At 36.3% G+C, this 14,247-nt stretch overlaps 1 protein-coding gene across 3 annotated transcripts in view; it reads left to right on the top strand.

Annotated features, from left to right (window-relative positions):
- The first annotated feature begins 721 nt into the window (after nucleotides 1–721).
- Nucleotides 722–14,247, top strand: part of slc6a11b (solute carrier family 6 member 11b) — a 33,392-nt gene continuing 19,866 nt past the window's right edge. Inside the window, exons 1-8 of one of the 3 annotated variants that reach the window (XM_046875448.1) lie at nucleotides 727–1,069; nucleotides 1,355–1,561; nucleotides 3,958–4,092; nucleotides 4,508–4,648; nucleotides 6,219–6,300; nucleotides 7,176–7,308; nucleotides 10,169–10,303; nucleotides 14,019–14,122. In XM_046875448.1, the coding sequence (XP_046731404.1) occupies nucleotides 1,369–1,561; nucleotides 3,958–4,092; nucleotides 4,508–4,648; nucleotides 6,219–6,300; nucleotides 7,176–7,308; nucleotides 10,169–10,303; nucleotides 14,019–14,122 (923 nt within the window). In that variant the 5' untranslated portion in view covers nucleotides 727–1,069; nucleotides 1,355–1,368. Of the gene's footprint in view, nucleotides 1,070–1,229; nucleotides 1,562–3,957; nucleotides 4,093–4,507; nucleotides 4,649–6,218; nucleotides 6,305–7,175; nucleotides 7,309–10,168; nucleotides 10,304–14,018; nucleotides 14,123–14,247 lie in introns of those variants that run through there. The other 2 variants (XM_046875449.1, XM_046875451.1) reach the window with 2 other exon arrangements.

Here is a 14,247-nt window from a genome sequence, read left to right as displayed (position 1 = left end):
ATGAAACTATTATGATAAGAACCTACCCATACTCACAAAAGCCTCAGGTTGATTATAATGTTAATATTGTGGCAAAGATATGTCAAAGTATACCAAAGATTTTTGGTTTTGTGTTTTATATTTCAGTCTTTCACTTTCGTTTATTTAATTTCAGCTTCAGTGTTAGGATAATCCGGAGTGGACTGGTGTTTCATCCTGGGTGTCTTCTAGAATTACAGTGTTCCAGAGTTGAATTCACAAACCTGACAAGGATTACTAAAGAATTACCAAATGAATGAATAATTTTATGACTACATTTCAGTATTGCTAAATCTCAGCACATGTTTGTGCTATAATAATAAAAATTAATAAATATTTTATGTGTCTTGGATTTTAGGTTTGTTTTTTTGGTACTGGTGATGTTCAAAACTATTTTGTTGATGCTCTCAGACTTTCTGACAGATGGGTCAAGCCTGCAAAATAACAGACTGCAAATTGTTGACAGAATTTCCTTTGAAAGCCTGTTTTTTCACCCTTGGTATGAGACCAGCACCTTTGAATGACTATGAATGAATATTCTAAAATATTTTTCACACTCGTACTGAGTGAGTTCTCTCAGTAAATGTTAAGCCATATGGGGTGCCATTGAACTGATGCTTGAATGTGGATAAAAACCACCTGCTTGACACAGTGTCCCAAATTTCACCCCAAATGTCATAGCTAAAAGCAGAACCCCCTGCCGGCAGTGCACGGAGTGCAGTGTGTGGCCAGAGTAAGTGTGAGCTCAATGAGTGTGGTGGTGTTAGGGAGGATGCGAGTCCCGTTACCACATGGCTCTTTTCCAACGAGAGACGTTTTGAGATCAGACACAGGAACCGGAGCTGAGCAACAGCAAGAACATCAAATCCGTCCATCTTTCTGCAACCAACCGAGCCGAGATCTTTCTACACACACACACCCGTAGACCGTTATTCCTATTTATCCTTCTTTTATTCTTGTTTAAAGAGCTTGAATTGAGCTTTTGGGGTTGAGACAGGTTCATAACAGGTGATCAGCCAAAAAAAGGGATTTACTGCTCGACAATATATTGGTGAGTAATTGGATCTTTATTGGATTCAGCTCTATCAGTATTGCTGTTATTTGCATGCATGCACTGTCATGGCTTTGTGGTATTAAAGTCACACACTGGTTAATCAAACATGCGTCTATGATGCGCTCTCGCGCCCCGTGTGTAAGTAGCGTGCGCGTGTGTGTGCGTGTGTGGACGCGCGCGCGCGTGTTTGAGTTTGGTCGCGAGGCGCTTTGGAGTCGGGACTGGTTTTGTCCTCGCATGCTCCGACTCGGATCTTTGGCTTTACCCGCTTTTCGCTCGCAGGCTGTTAGGAGGTGATGACAGCCGACAAGCCCGGGCCCATGGTGAACGGGAGGCACGCGGAGGACGCCGAGGCTCCGCGCGCGAACCCCGTGCACGAGCGCGGCCAGTGGGGCAGCAAGTTGGAGTTCATGCTCTCGGTGGCCGGAGAGATCATCGGACTCGGCAATGTCTGGAGATTTCCGTATCTCTGCTACAAAAACGGAGGCGGTAGGACGCTCTAAATCCTCTATGCATATGCATTATCATTTTCTCCCCAAAAAACATTGAATGCCAAAACTCATGAAAGTGCACTGATCCAAAGCACAACAAACACATAGTTGCGTTGCATTGTGTACACTGTCTAATCAACTGTTTTGATTAGATGATTCAATCTTTCGTGTAGCTCCACTTGTATTAGTAAAACTTTGGAGGAGGTGATTTTTCTTTCTTGCTTTCTTTTATTTTATTATCTCAATTTAATGCAAGTTGAATAAATAAAGGTCTTGACAAACATCCAGAAATACAGCATATAGATTTAGGTAGATTTATATAAAAAAAAAAACAGTCAAAGGTTTGAACACACCTTCTTCTTTAGTGTTTTATCTTATTTTTTTTAATATTGTACATGAATAGTGAAGACAACACAAGTATATAAGCATGTGTGTGTCTATATATATATATATATATATATATATATATATATATATATATATATATATATATATTAGTGTGTGTGTGTGTATAGTGCTAGCAGTAGTGAAAACAAGGAAATGGTTATATAGATATAAAAATATGTTCAACTTTTTCCACCTATATACTTTGTAGAGGTTTTAAAAATGTTTTAAGGCATCCCTTCTAAATGCACTTTTGCACAAGTGCATTGGCAGCAGTACCACTTATTCATAGTAAATGTTATTGTGTATTGGTTTAAAACCTACAGTAACTTAAAAAAAAAAAAGAATATTGCACTAAAGTGTGCCAGGTACTTGATGTGCATTTTATAAACATAAGTAATGGTTAAGTTAGTACTTTAGATGTGCCTTCAACACTGTGGAGGTTGATAGGCTCTATTTATCACAATAGGCAAAAAGCAGAACCAGAGCACAACTAAAGATTTTACATTAGTCTGTTTGGTTGTAACTGAACATCATAGGCGTTTACTTAACACTGTGCTTTATATTGAGTTTTTCTTTTTCTAAACAAAAGCCAAACAGCAAGCTTTGGTAGACACTTAAGGGACAACACAGTGTCTGTTAATGACTATGACTATGTTTTTATAGTACAGAAATAAAACTTCTATATATTTTATGACCACTTGCTGAAATAATGCTCTTTCACATGTTTTTTAGGAAATAATCACACAACTTTCCTATTCTGAGCTCTTAGATAGCTTTTTTAATGGAAATTCAGTTATACTTTGAAGCTCTTATGTAAGAGGAAACCAGAGTTGTTGAGTTCTATACAGAAGTTTAGGCATTCCTGAAAACACCTTAGGATAACTTATTCAGCATGGCAACATGTCAGAAACGCCAAAGAATAATAAATAAATAAAGCAAAACATTTCTAGCATCCTAAGTTCATGATTGTTGGTTATCATTATTCAAGGTGAATGACAGCATCACATGCTCACATACAATAGCAATATTTATAGTACCAAGTAGTAGGTTACGTCAAAGAAACAAATTGAACTAGGATTCAAAATAGTCTCCGCTAAAAACGTACAGTAAAATGCTAACAGTAGTTTTTAGCTATACAGTATAGAATAATTATATATATAAAATACATTATAGAATATTTTCTCTCTCTCTCTCTCTCTCTCTCTCTCTCTCTCTCTCTCTCTCTCTCTCTATATATATATATATATATATATATATATATATATATATATATACATATACAGTACAGACCAAAAGATTATATATACAGTACAGACAAAAAGTTTGGACACACCTTCTCATTCAAAGAGTTTTCTTTATTTTCATGACTATGAAAATTGTAGTCACACTGAAGGCATCAAAACTATGAATTAACACATGTGGAATTATATACATAACAAAAAGTGAACTGAAAATATGTCATATTGTAGGTTCTTCAAAGTAGGCATCAAAAGAATGCCAAGAGTGTGCAAAACAGTAATCTAAGCAAAAGGTGGCTACATTGAAGAACCTAGAATATGACATATTTTCAGTTGTTTCACACTTTTTTGTTATGTATATAATTCCACATGTGTTAATTCATAGTTTTGATGCCTTCAGTGTGACTCTACAATTTTCATAGTCATAAAAATAAAGAGAACTCTTTGAATGAGAAGGTGTGTCCAAACTTTTGGTCTGTACTGTATATAGTATATATGCATTAATGAATTAATGAATTTAAAAGTAAAGGTGTTTTAGATTTATATTGCATTAATGCAATATGTATATTGTATATGTGCAAAAGACAGAAGAAGCCCCTGTCCCTGTAGTGAAAAAAATAATAATCTTAGTCAGAGGAAAGAAGAAACTTGCTAATGCTTTTAGCCAACTGTAATAAAACGACACATTCACTTAGACCCTCTGTGCTTGTTTACAGTGTGTAAGAAGGTAATTGCTCTGTGGGATAATTAAGACACTGTTTGTTTTCAGGTGCTTTCTTTGTGCCTTATGTCATCTTCTTCGTGTGCTGCGGTATTCCTGTGTTCTTTTTGGAGACAGCGTTAGGCCAGTTCACCAGCGAAGGAGGAATCACATGCTGGAGAAAAGTATGTCCACTTTTTGAGGGTAAGTAAAGGTTTGTTTTATCCATTGTCAAATGGCCATAATAAAAGCCTTAGTTTAATACCAAATACAGACATGCTGCTGTACTATTATAAGGACATTCGAAAAAGATTTACTGTTAGTTTTATACCATCTGTTATATTTAGATCTTTTAGTACAATAAAGTTGTTCTAGGGTTGCCTAACCCTCCAATATTCTTAACGGTTTTCGGTAAAAAGGAATTAATAAATCAGTGTTTCTGTTCAGCTACATGAACAATATTCAACAGGTCTGTTTAAAACAACTATACTGTGCAATAATATTTGACATATACATTGACAGTTATTGTTTGTTAATGGTTATAAAAGTACAGAACATGAGATCTAGTAGAGCTTCATAATATGTTATACATATATTCTTGCATTTCTACCTATTTAAGGTATTGGTTACGCAACTCAGGTCATTGAGGCGCACCTGAATGTGTATTATGTGGTTATTTTGGCATGGGCAATCTTCTACCTGGCTAACTGCTTCACCACCGAGCTCCCCTGGGCCTCCTGTGGCCATTACTGGAACACAGGTCTGTTTATCTCTATATTACAGTTCATGAGCGTTATCATCGCAGCCTGTAGTTGGCAAGCCGATCTCACCTGAAATCAACATAATCATTCCTACATATTGCATGTGAATAATTGTGTTAATTAAAGAAAAGTGTATATATATATATATATATATATATATATATATATATATATATATATATATATAGAGAGAGAGAGAGAGAGAGAGAGAGAGAGAGAGAGAGAGAGAGAGAGAGAGAAGAAATGTATTTATATTGCCATATTTTTAAACTACTCCAATTTGGCAATCCTGTCATTAGCTTTACTGTTTGCTTTTTTATCACTCACATTGACTAAAATTTGTAACTTCTAATTGCTGACCTCTGATTAGAAAAAAAACAGAGGAAATCACCTCTTGGAATTGCTAATAGTAAACTCAGGATGGTTTCAGTAGGTGATGTCAAATACGCTTGGCTGCTAACCACATCATCTGTAAACAAAGCACTTCATTGTTAGCACTTACTATCTTTAAATGAGTTATACTGAATATACAAATAGTAGCTTTAGATCAATCACGTAAGAAAAGATGTATTTGTTTGTTCTTGTACACTAAACTAAACACACTAAATTAGTTAGCCATTACTTTGTCAGTTAAATATACATTAATGATCTCTGGCTATCTTGCTACCCCATGAAGTCATCCACATCCACAAACTCTAAGTATATAAAGCTTTGCTAACATAACAAAAAAACAACAGTTGCAGTCCTACTATGTATTGTAACAGAAAACTTTTAACCTTGTTCAATTATACTTTGTGAATGTCATGTTAATCTGAAATTCCTCTTTTCTTCCTTTTGAGTCTAACAACAGAAAACCATATCTTCATTCCAGTCCTCTGTTTCTTAACATTCAACACTTTATGAACTGTAGAGTGCGTCAGTAAAGAACGTTTCGTTCCCCCCAAGGTCGTTTTTTCACCGATTTTTCATATGGCTACATGCTCTAAAACATTATGTTCTAGTAAAATGCAACTTGTTGTATGAATATGCTGTATGAGCTGCATGTGGACGGGAGGGGTAGGAGTGAAGAGAAATAAAAGCAAATAAGGGAATAGGAGATATCTCTTTCCTCACTTGCTGATTCTTCTCGAGCCTGAGACTATCATTTAAGATTTTGAGATTTTTCACCACAGTATAAATATATATAACTGGCAATTTGAGATTGTTGTTATTGTTGAATTAATGGCAGTGTCACTTTATTTGTCAGCTTTTATTTTCAGATTCCCTTGTTTGAGCTCAGGTTTTTGTTTGTGTTGCACATCATATGTTTTCTTTGTGTCTATTTTGCTTACCTATAGGGTCTCTGGTTTCTTTGCCGTATCTAAATATATCTGTCAATTGACTATGCCAAATTGGCGCTAGGTGTTAATTTGTGTGTATGGTACTGTATGCAATAATGGCATTCCATCCAAGATGTCCCTTCTTGTGGTATCTGAAGATTGAATACATTAATACATTTATGAATGAACAAATGAATGAACGAATAAACACAATTTAAAGCTGGCCAATTCCATTTTTTCTTTTTTTTAGAAAACTGTGTGGATTTCAACAATGCCAGTTTGGCAAATTTCACCAATCCATATTCCACCTCACCAGTCATTGAGTTTTGGGAGTAAGTATAAATTTGCTGTATTAAAATATTAACATTTGATCGATGATATGCAACAGCCTTTCGTAGAAATGATAATTACATATCGATATGTATATGTATATATGCATATTTAAAATTTTTACTTTTTTCATAACGTAATATTATGTTATATTATGAGTTTATTCTGTCAGACTCTTATTTGACATCCGTCTAGAAATTTTATATAGAACTAGTTTCAAGGCTGCGAATGACTTCCACTTATGATCTATCTGGTGTCATCAGCATGAAAACCAAGGAAGGCACAAAGCACAGTGATGCTCCCGCTTGCCAGACAGCTTTTGGCACAGCACATCCATGGAGCAATTGGGCCACCGCTTACTATTCCACAGAACTGCGTAACCTTTTTCACTGATAATTTGTCATTCTTTTTGCATTGCTGTTGTGAACAAGCATCAAAAGGGCACTCGCACAGCTAGAAATGGTATAGACACAAATTTGGCGTCGAAGGTTTTCTGTGTGTTTGCCAAAGCCAGGCGTTAGCAGTGTGATCACGCTTACGACTCAGACCTTGGATCTTGTCCAGGAACATGCCAAAGATGATTAATACTAAAAGGACATAGAGCCTGAGACATGACTGTGGGTATTATACATCTAACATGTCATCCTGCAAAACTGAAAGAGTGACTGGTTTTAAGCACAAAATTCACACGTTAGTTTCAGGCTCATGATTATAATCAGACCGCTTCTAATCACTGTTTAATGACTGGGTTAGGTTCTGCAATATATTTAAATTCTAGCTTTGACCTGTGTCTGAATAAACTGCAACATGCTGCATGGTAAATGGAAAATATGAACTAATATAATTTTTATTATACGGCCGTGTTTTAATTTTTCAGGCGTCGTGTCCTCAGTATATCCAGTGGAATTGAGCATGTTGGGAAGCTGCGCTGGGAACTTGCTCTGTGCCTTGCAGTGGCCTGGGTCATTTGTTATTTCTGCATATGGAAAGGTCCTAAATCAACTGGAAAGGTAAAATCAGAGATAGTGATCAGATTCAAAATGGCACAGTTTTAATGAAAATGTGTCGTAAAAATCAGCCTGCAAGATGTTTATTGGAACATTTAAGAAGTTTAAAGCGTCAAACTATATTTAATGTTTTCTTTTGTAGGAATTATGTGGTCATTTGCATATTGTACAGATGCAAAAACGAAAGAAATGAATATAGAATTTTACTGTTCAGCTCTAGTATCTTTCTCAGTCTAATCTCTTTCGTTACCTTGCATATATAAATCCTATAACATTTCCTCTCATTTTTACACTTACACTTTCTAACAATTTGATTAAAGAGAGAAAGCTAATGGCTATATATATTTGAAACTAAAAATTAATTTAGCTTTTGGAAGGACCTGCATGTAGATCTTTGAATGGATGCATCAAGAACTATCCACTATCCTTTGACTGACTACTAACATGACCTTAAACCTAGCTGGCCATTTTCCAAGGTTCCGAGGTTTAAAAGTAAAAACTGGAATCATCAGCAAATAAAAAGTAACAGGATGCAACTAAAGTGTAACAGGATATATAAATATATATATATAAAAAGATCCTACTTGCTTAAATTTTCATGGAAGGAATTCATTATTTTTATTATTTATTATTATTTCTGGAAGAGGCCGTCTGTTGCCTTTACCGGTACTCCAGTCCAATGAGGACTTTCATCCTCTGATGCTAGTCTTCCTCTAGATGCGATTCGCTTAGCGGTCTTTAAGAACGCCGAACAGACTGAATGAGCCAGAAAGAAGAAAAGGAAAGGGATGTGTGGAGGGGAAAAAAGAGGGAAAGTAGAGGGTTGTGTGGGGTAAAACAAATGGGTTCACATTGTACAGGTCGCGGAGAAAGGAACTCGGCAGCGAGGCCCTGTATCTCTTGAAGTAGCTTTTGTTTGGCCATGAAGTAACAGGGAAGAATGTCCCTTCACGGCAAGGCTTTAGTGACCAGGCCAAGATTGATTTCTGTATTCATTGACGGAAAGTAGAGCGTTCATGAGGAGCATGCAGAGTTCTTCAGCTCGGCTCTTCCCTTCTGTGAGGAATTATGGCAGCTAGTGAGGCACTTTTTTCCTCCTGTTTGAACGCTATACACAGCAGAGCATTCAGGACTATTGTTAGGCTACTCACCACAGGCCTTTTGTGACCGTGTGTGATTCTCACATAAGCCAGCAGTAGATTTATGTCATAGGGCTGACCTGTGAATCCGAGGGTTTAAACGTTTACCCGGTGAGAGCTGGGAGAAAATCAGCATGCTTCCGAGACTCATGACGAGCTGGATCATTGTTTGTGGAAACCTTGCACTTACATCTAAGTGCCAAGTTAGGATTCTCTTTCTGTAGTGCCCACTTAGTATATGTAATCGTAGTCTTAGACTACTTGAAAGTGTAACAAAACTAGGATTTTAAAGTGTTTCCGCTCTCCTTTGAGAGATTTAAATATTTTAAGATGATAATCTCACAGCTTTTTTTTTTACTTCACTTGTTGTTTTTGTGATTTGGTGCAGGTGAGAAAGTGCTAACTCGCACTTCAATTAAAACGTGTCTTGAAACAAAATAGTAGATTCAGTTGTTTTTGCAACAAAGATTCTTCACAAGTGAGCAAGAAGTGGCAATGATTAAACACAGGTAATCAGGCACAATTATGTAACCATGTGAAAAAGATATCTGTTATTCTTCATAAAGTCATGCTTTTTGTCCAGTATATGTACACTTAAGTACAATAAAATGCCTGAGGTCAAAGTGAAGGCACTGGTAATTGTATGTTTCTTTGCCACACATTTTCCCACACTGCCAACACATCCCGGTTGGGCTTCTTCTAGAGGGAAACAGGGCAGAAAGCTTTTGTATCCCAGCCCTGTCTTGTCCTTGCATGGACTTGACTGAACGCCAGAAGGACAAGAACCTAGTGCCACCCCCCAAGTGCGGTTTTGTTCATGGTGTTGAAAGAACCTCAGTATGCTGAACCTCATTTCTATGGACCTTGAATGGGTTTCTGCAGGAAAAAAAAATAGTTTTAGCCACCCACACTAAGAAACCTCTAAATTATATCAAAGAGCAAGCCTTGGCCTGATGTTCTGCTATGACTTGTACGATGGAGTGAAGAATCAAAATCCACTTGTATTTTGTGAGACAAATCTTTATTGGAGACCTGATAATGGTTTAGTCTGTGAACATCGTAATGACAAATCACAAACTGGTAGCCTCTTGAGTATTCTATTTTTGTCCTTTTTTCGTGAGTGAGACATGGTGCTAAGTGCTTCTTTCCATCAAAACCTCTGGCTCAGAGCTGAACCCTGTCCTTTCCCCTGAGAATCAGTCTTTCAGCCGGCTCTCAATTAGGCTTTTGAGAGCCAAACCTGCCTGCTTGGCATGCTTCAGAGCATTCCTTAACCCCTTCTCACCATCTCAAGAGTATCGCTCCCACCACTCATCCTGCCTCATTCACTCAAATGCCATTCATTTACACTTAGTAGACTAGTAAAAGAAAACCTCCTCCTGTATTCGTTTTTCTTGTATCATGCTTGTTTTAGTTCATTAAGTGTCTAAATCTTTTAGACAATATGCCTACTAAAAAGTCCAGCTAGGAGTAGCACTGATTCCCAACTGGTCTAGGCAAGTTTAGGTTAATTAGATTTAGCCTAGTGCTGGTTTAACTGATCAACAGGTATAGCCATGCTTGTTGACTAGCAACTTAATGCTAGCATCTTAGTTCCTTGCTAGTACCTTTCTGGCAATCAGCATGCATTTGTAGTCCATGTTGGGTAATCACTTCACATTGGGTAACTTCAGTCAGGTGGATATTCATTTTCTCATCCATTACTAATACTACTCTTCCTGCAGGTGGTATACGTCACTGCAACCTTCCCTTATTTTATGTTGGTGATCCTGCTTATTCGAGGGATCACACTTCCTGGTGCAGCAGATGGAATCAAGTTCTACCTTTACCCAGACATCTCAAGGCTCTCAGACCCTCAGGTAAGAATGCCCTTCTTTATGCCATGTCACCTTTCATCTACATACATACATACATACATACATACATACATACATACATACATACATACTTTATTCAGTATTTTTTTTTATAGTTTTTGAGTAATACAGTTTAAGTTAAATAACTGCATTTAAAAGCTTAGATGTAAACAGTAAATATATTATAGGTAAAAAAAAAATCCTTAGTGATTTAAATGAGACCCACAGTAAATTTGTGTATCAAGTTTCTTAGAAATATCCTGGCAATATTTTAAAGTGTAAGTTTTAAAAGAGCTAAAAAAAATCTACATTTTAAGACTCGCTTGTCAGTGGTCGCATGATTTTCGTTCACAATCTTAGCTTAAAGGAAGACTTCAGTGGTCTTATCTGTTGCACAGATAAACAATTGATAATAACAATAAGGTTATTTGTATTAGATTCATGGCATTAAGCATAGTTCTTCTTTCGAACATGTCTCCTTAAGTTTTCCTGTTAACAACAGGTGTACAAAAGGTACAACAGAAAGTATTATTATTCACATTCATGTTTGGCAATTTGCCATTTCCTCTCTATTACATTATAGCAGCATTGATTTAAATTCTTAATTATTACACCATAGTGAATGTCTTTCCATTACTGACTGGTTTTCTGACATTATCTGGCTAGTAGAATTTTTTTTATTGGGAAATATTCTAAGCATATTCTTAAGTTGTAAATGGAAATAAATAGTCAATGCTTCATAGCATATCTGATAATGATGGCAATAATAACAAATGAAATAAATGGTTTGTCCTTGATTTTGCTTATATAGCAGTACCAATGTTTAATTAGCTTTCAGTTTGTACAATAAGTACCCTGTACTTATTACTCTGCACGCTGGCCAATTCTCTGCACCCAAGGGTCTCCTTTTGTGTTCTTTTTTCATTTAGATATCACATAAAGGCTGTAATATTTCATGCTAGAGCACAGCATAAAACAAATGACAAAATGGAAAAGGCTGTGATGCACAAGATATCATATAGAGCATAGTAGAAATGAACAGAGAAGCAATTTGACCTAGTTAACAGAAACTTGGCTGTGATTAATGATCAATAGTAACTTATAATTAAGAGGGGATACAACTGTATAGATAAAAGCTAAAGTTCTTGTGCCAACTTCTCTATGCTCATGATATTTTTGGAAATGCATGAAATGTTCATGAGCTCAAAATCCATTAGTCATGTGTAAATGTCTCTTTTGATTCTTAGCATATAAGCAACATCATCAATTTTGAATTGCTGTTATGATATCTAAAGGTTAGGTAACTCTGTTTAACTTTCGTTTATTTCTTAAATTTATATCATAGCTGAACACATTTATTCATATAATTGTATAAACCATGTAAATATAGATAGAAATCGATAGCATAAAATTTCTTTTGTTCAGAAAAGGCAATTTATCATTTGAAAAACTTTATTTCCTTATTAAAAAACCTGGAAAACTTCATTTCACTTCAGGCCAACCATCTGCTGACCCAAACAAGACAAAACAAACCTCCAAATTAGCCACAACACCAATAAGCAACTCTTAAATAACTTAGCATTGTGTCCAGGCAAAGTCGTTCTAGCATATCCACAGCGACCTAGTGGGAAACAGAAAAGGTGTAAATGACCAAGGGTCCAGAATGAATGTTCCTGAAGGGAAGCTGCTCCGAGTTTGTAAGACCAGATGAGTTTCCCTGGTTACTCGCCAGAGGAAGCGAATACTGCAAGCTGTCAATTGTTTTCCCAGTAAAGGAGATTAGTGGCTCAATGGTTATGTGAGAGCAGTTAAAAAGAGGCTCTGGCTTAATTTGGCTTCCACATACAAATGCCATGGCCACGATCGTTACCCCTAAAGAAAATAACTCAATTCAAAATAATTTAGATGCATGTCAATAGTCAAAACTTTTATCCAAGTCAGGTGGAGCTGCTGAAAGGGTTTAAGGCAATTCAAGTGATGCTGACGACTTAAAATGTGTATTTAAAAATCAAATGGCATAGCAAGCGAAAATATATCCCGTTCTCATGGGTAATGCATTCAAGGTTATTTTGAAGGCAATCCTGTATGGCAATAGCACAGTTAATAAACCTGAAGGGCTTCCATTTTAGTTACAATCGCATTTGCGATAATATTGTGATATAAAAAAACGAGATATTTCAACCGCAGAGGCTGCGATTACACTTTCTCACGTGACGCAAGTGTAATGCAGCCTGCAGAGGAATCATCAAGTGGGCATGCTACACTGCACCTTGATCAGTTGTACAATGACCTCAGGCTTGACAGAACCTGGCATTGCAGAAACTTTACTGTTCAATAGGAACACTATGTTGTGTTGGACTATTTTGAATTTAAAAAAAGATGCTATTGTGCAGCATCAGGTTTTGTTGCAAAACCTGCCTTGCTAAGGTAAATTCAAGGGACAACACTAATAACCTGATACAGCCCTTAACCACCACAAAGGCATGTTCGACAGTTACATAGCTTAAAACCCGAACACCAGTGTGTAAAATAAGCAAAATAGCACTCGACAGGGATCACTGATCCAAACATTTGAAATTGTAACTCCATATGAATGCACTTCAAAAATGGCAGATGGAAATTACTCAAGCAGTAACGTGAAAGATATGATCTGGCTTGGTTAGTATGGTGGCCAAGTCTGGGTTCGCGGCTTCGATAAATGCACTGTATTAACAGCGCTGCATGCCCTCTCGCACATATTTTAGCCAGGTCGCTATACCGGGGCTACACAAGAAATGTTAACAGATATTTGTTTTCTTTTATTTTTCGGCAATTTTTATAAATATATTTATTTATTCATTTATTTACAGATTGTCTAGTAAAGTTTACATACAGTGTTTTAAAAGTGCAATATACATTTTTACATATTACAGTGACTTTGAATTACCTAAATATCCCAGATTTGTTTTTGTATTTCTGCAATCTATACTTTAGCTTGTGTGATTTGTTACTGACTTCCATAATTTTTTCAACAGGCTTTTGTGTAGGTGCGTTATGTTGTCATAATAATTATTACATGCTTACAAGGCTCACAGTTTATTATTCACAAATTATTCAATGTGTGATTGTTGTTATTAAAAATGTCATTCATATCAGTTCATGCATCACCTAATTTCATCGTAACACATAGGTCTGGCCTACAGAAAAGAAAATGTATGTTTAATCTATCTATTATTCTGTTGGTAATACTACACAATGATTTCACAATGATTTATTGCTTGTCTTTGTTGAATATTACAGTAAAAAAAATTGCATAATAAATCGCAATCGCAATATTGGTTAAAAAAAATTTCAAACATTCAGCCCTCAGTTAGAACAGGAGCGTACTTATAAAATAATTTGTGTTGTACAAAGCATCAGGCATAACAATGACAGGGTCATGGGTAGTCAAGGCTCAATGATGGCACGTGGGGAGCGAAAGCTGGCCCGCGTGGTCCTAACCAACAGATGAGCTACTGTAGCTCAAATTGCTGAAGAAGTAAATGCTGTTTTGCAGCAAAAGGCGGACCAACACAATATTAGGCAGGTGGCAGGGAACTTATGCCTAATCAGTGCATGTTATTTATTAATAAGTTGTAAACTGTAATCATAGAACTGTTCTATAAGCAGACTAGCACAATTCAGGGTAGTCTGTTTTGTGTTATTCCTGGCAAAAATGTAAATGTAATCTTTGCTTTAGGTATGGGTGGATGCTGGAACTCAGATCTTCTTCTCATATGCCATCTGTCTAGGATGTCTGACTGCTCTCGGGAGCTATAACAGTTATAATAACAACTGTTACAGGTAAGCCTTGAATCTATAAAAAAACATACCAAAAACCTGCATTGTAGGGCTGTACAATTATATTTTTGTGTGAGCATTGTGTGAGCATTGTGAAATTCTAATCTTGATTGCTGAAGCGTTGATGT

The sequence above is a fragment of the Silurus meridionalis genome, chromosome 19 (genome assembly GCF_014805685.1).
Source record: "Silurus meridionalis isolate SWU-2019-XX chromosome 19, ASM1480568v1, whole genome shotgun sequence".
Taxonomy (NCBI): domain Eukaryota; kingdom Metazoa; phylum Chordata; class Actinopteri; order Siluriformes; family Siluridae; genus Silurus; species Silurus meridionalis.
This window is presented reverse-complemented; position numbering and strand designations above follow the sequence as displayed.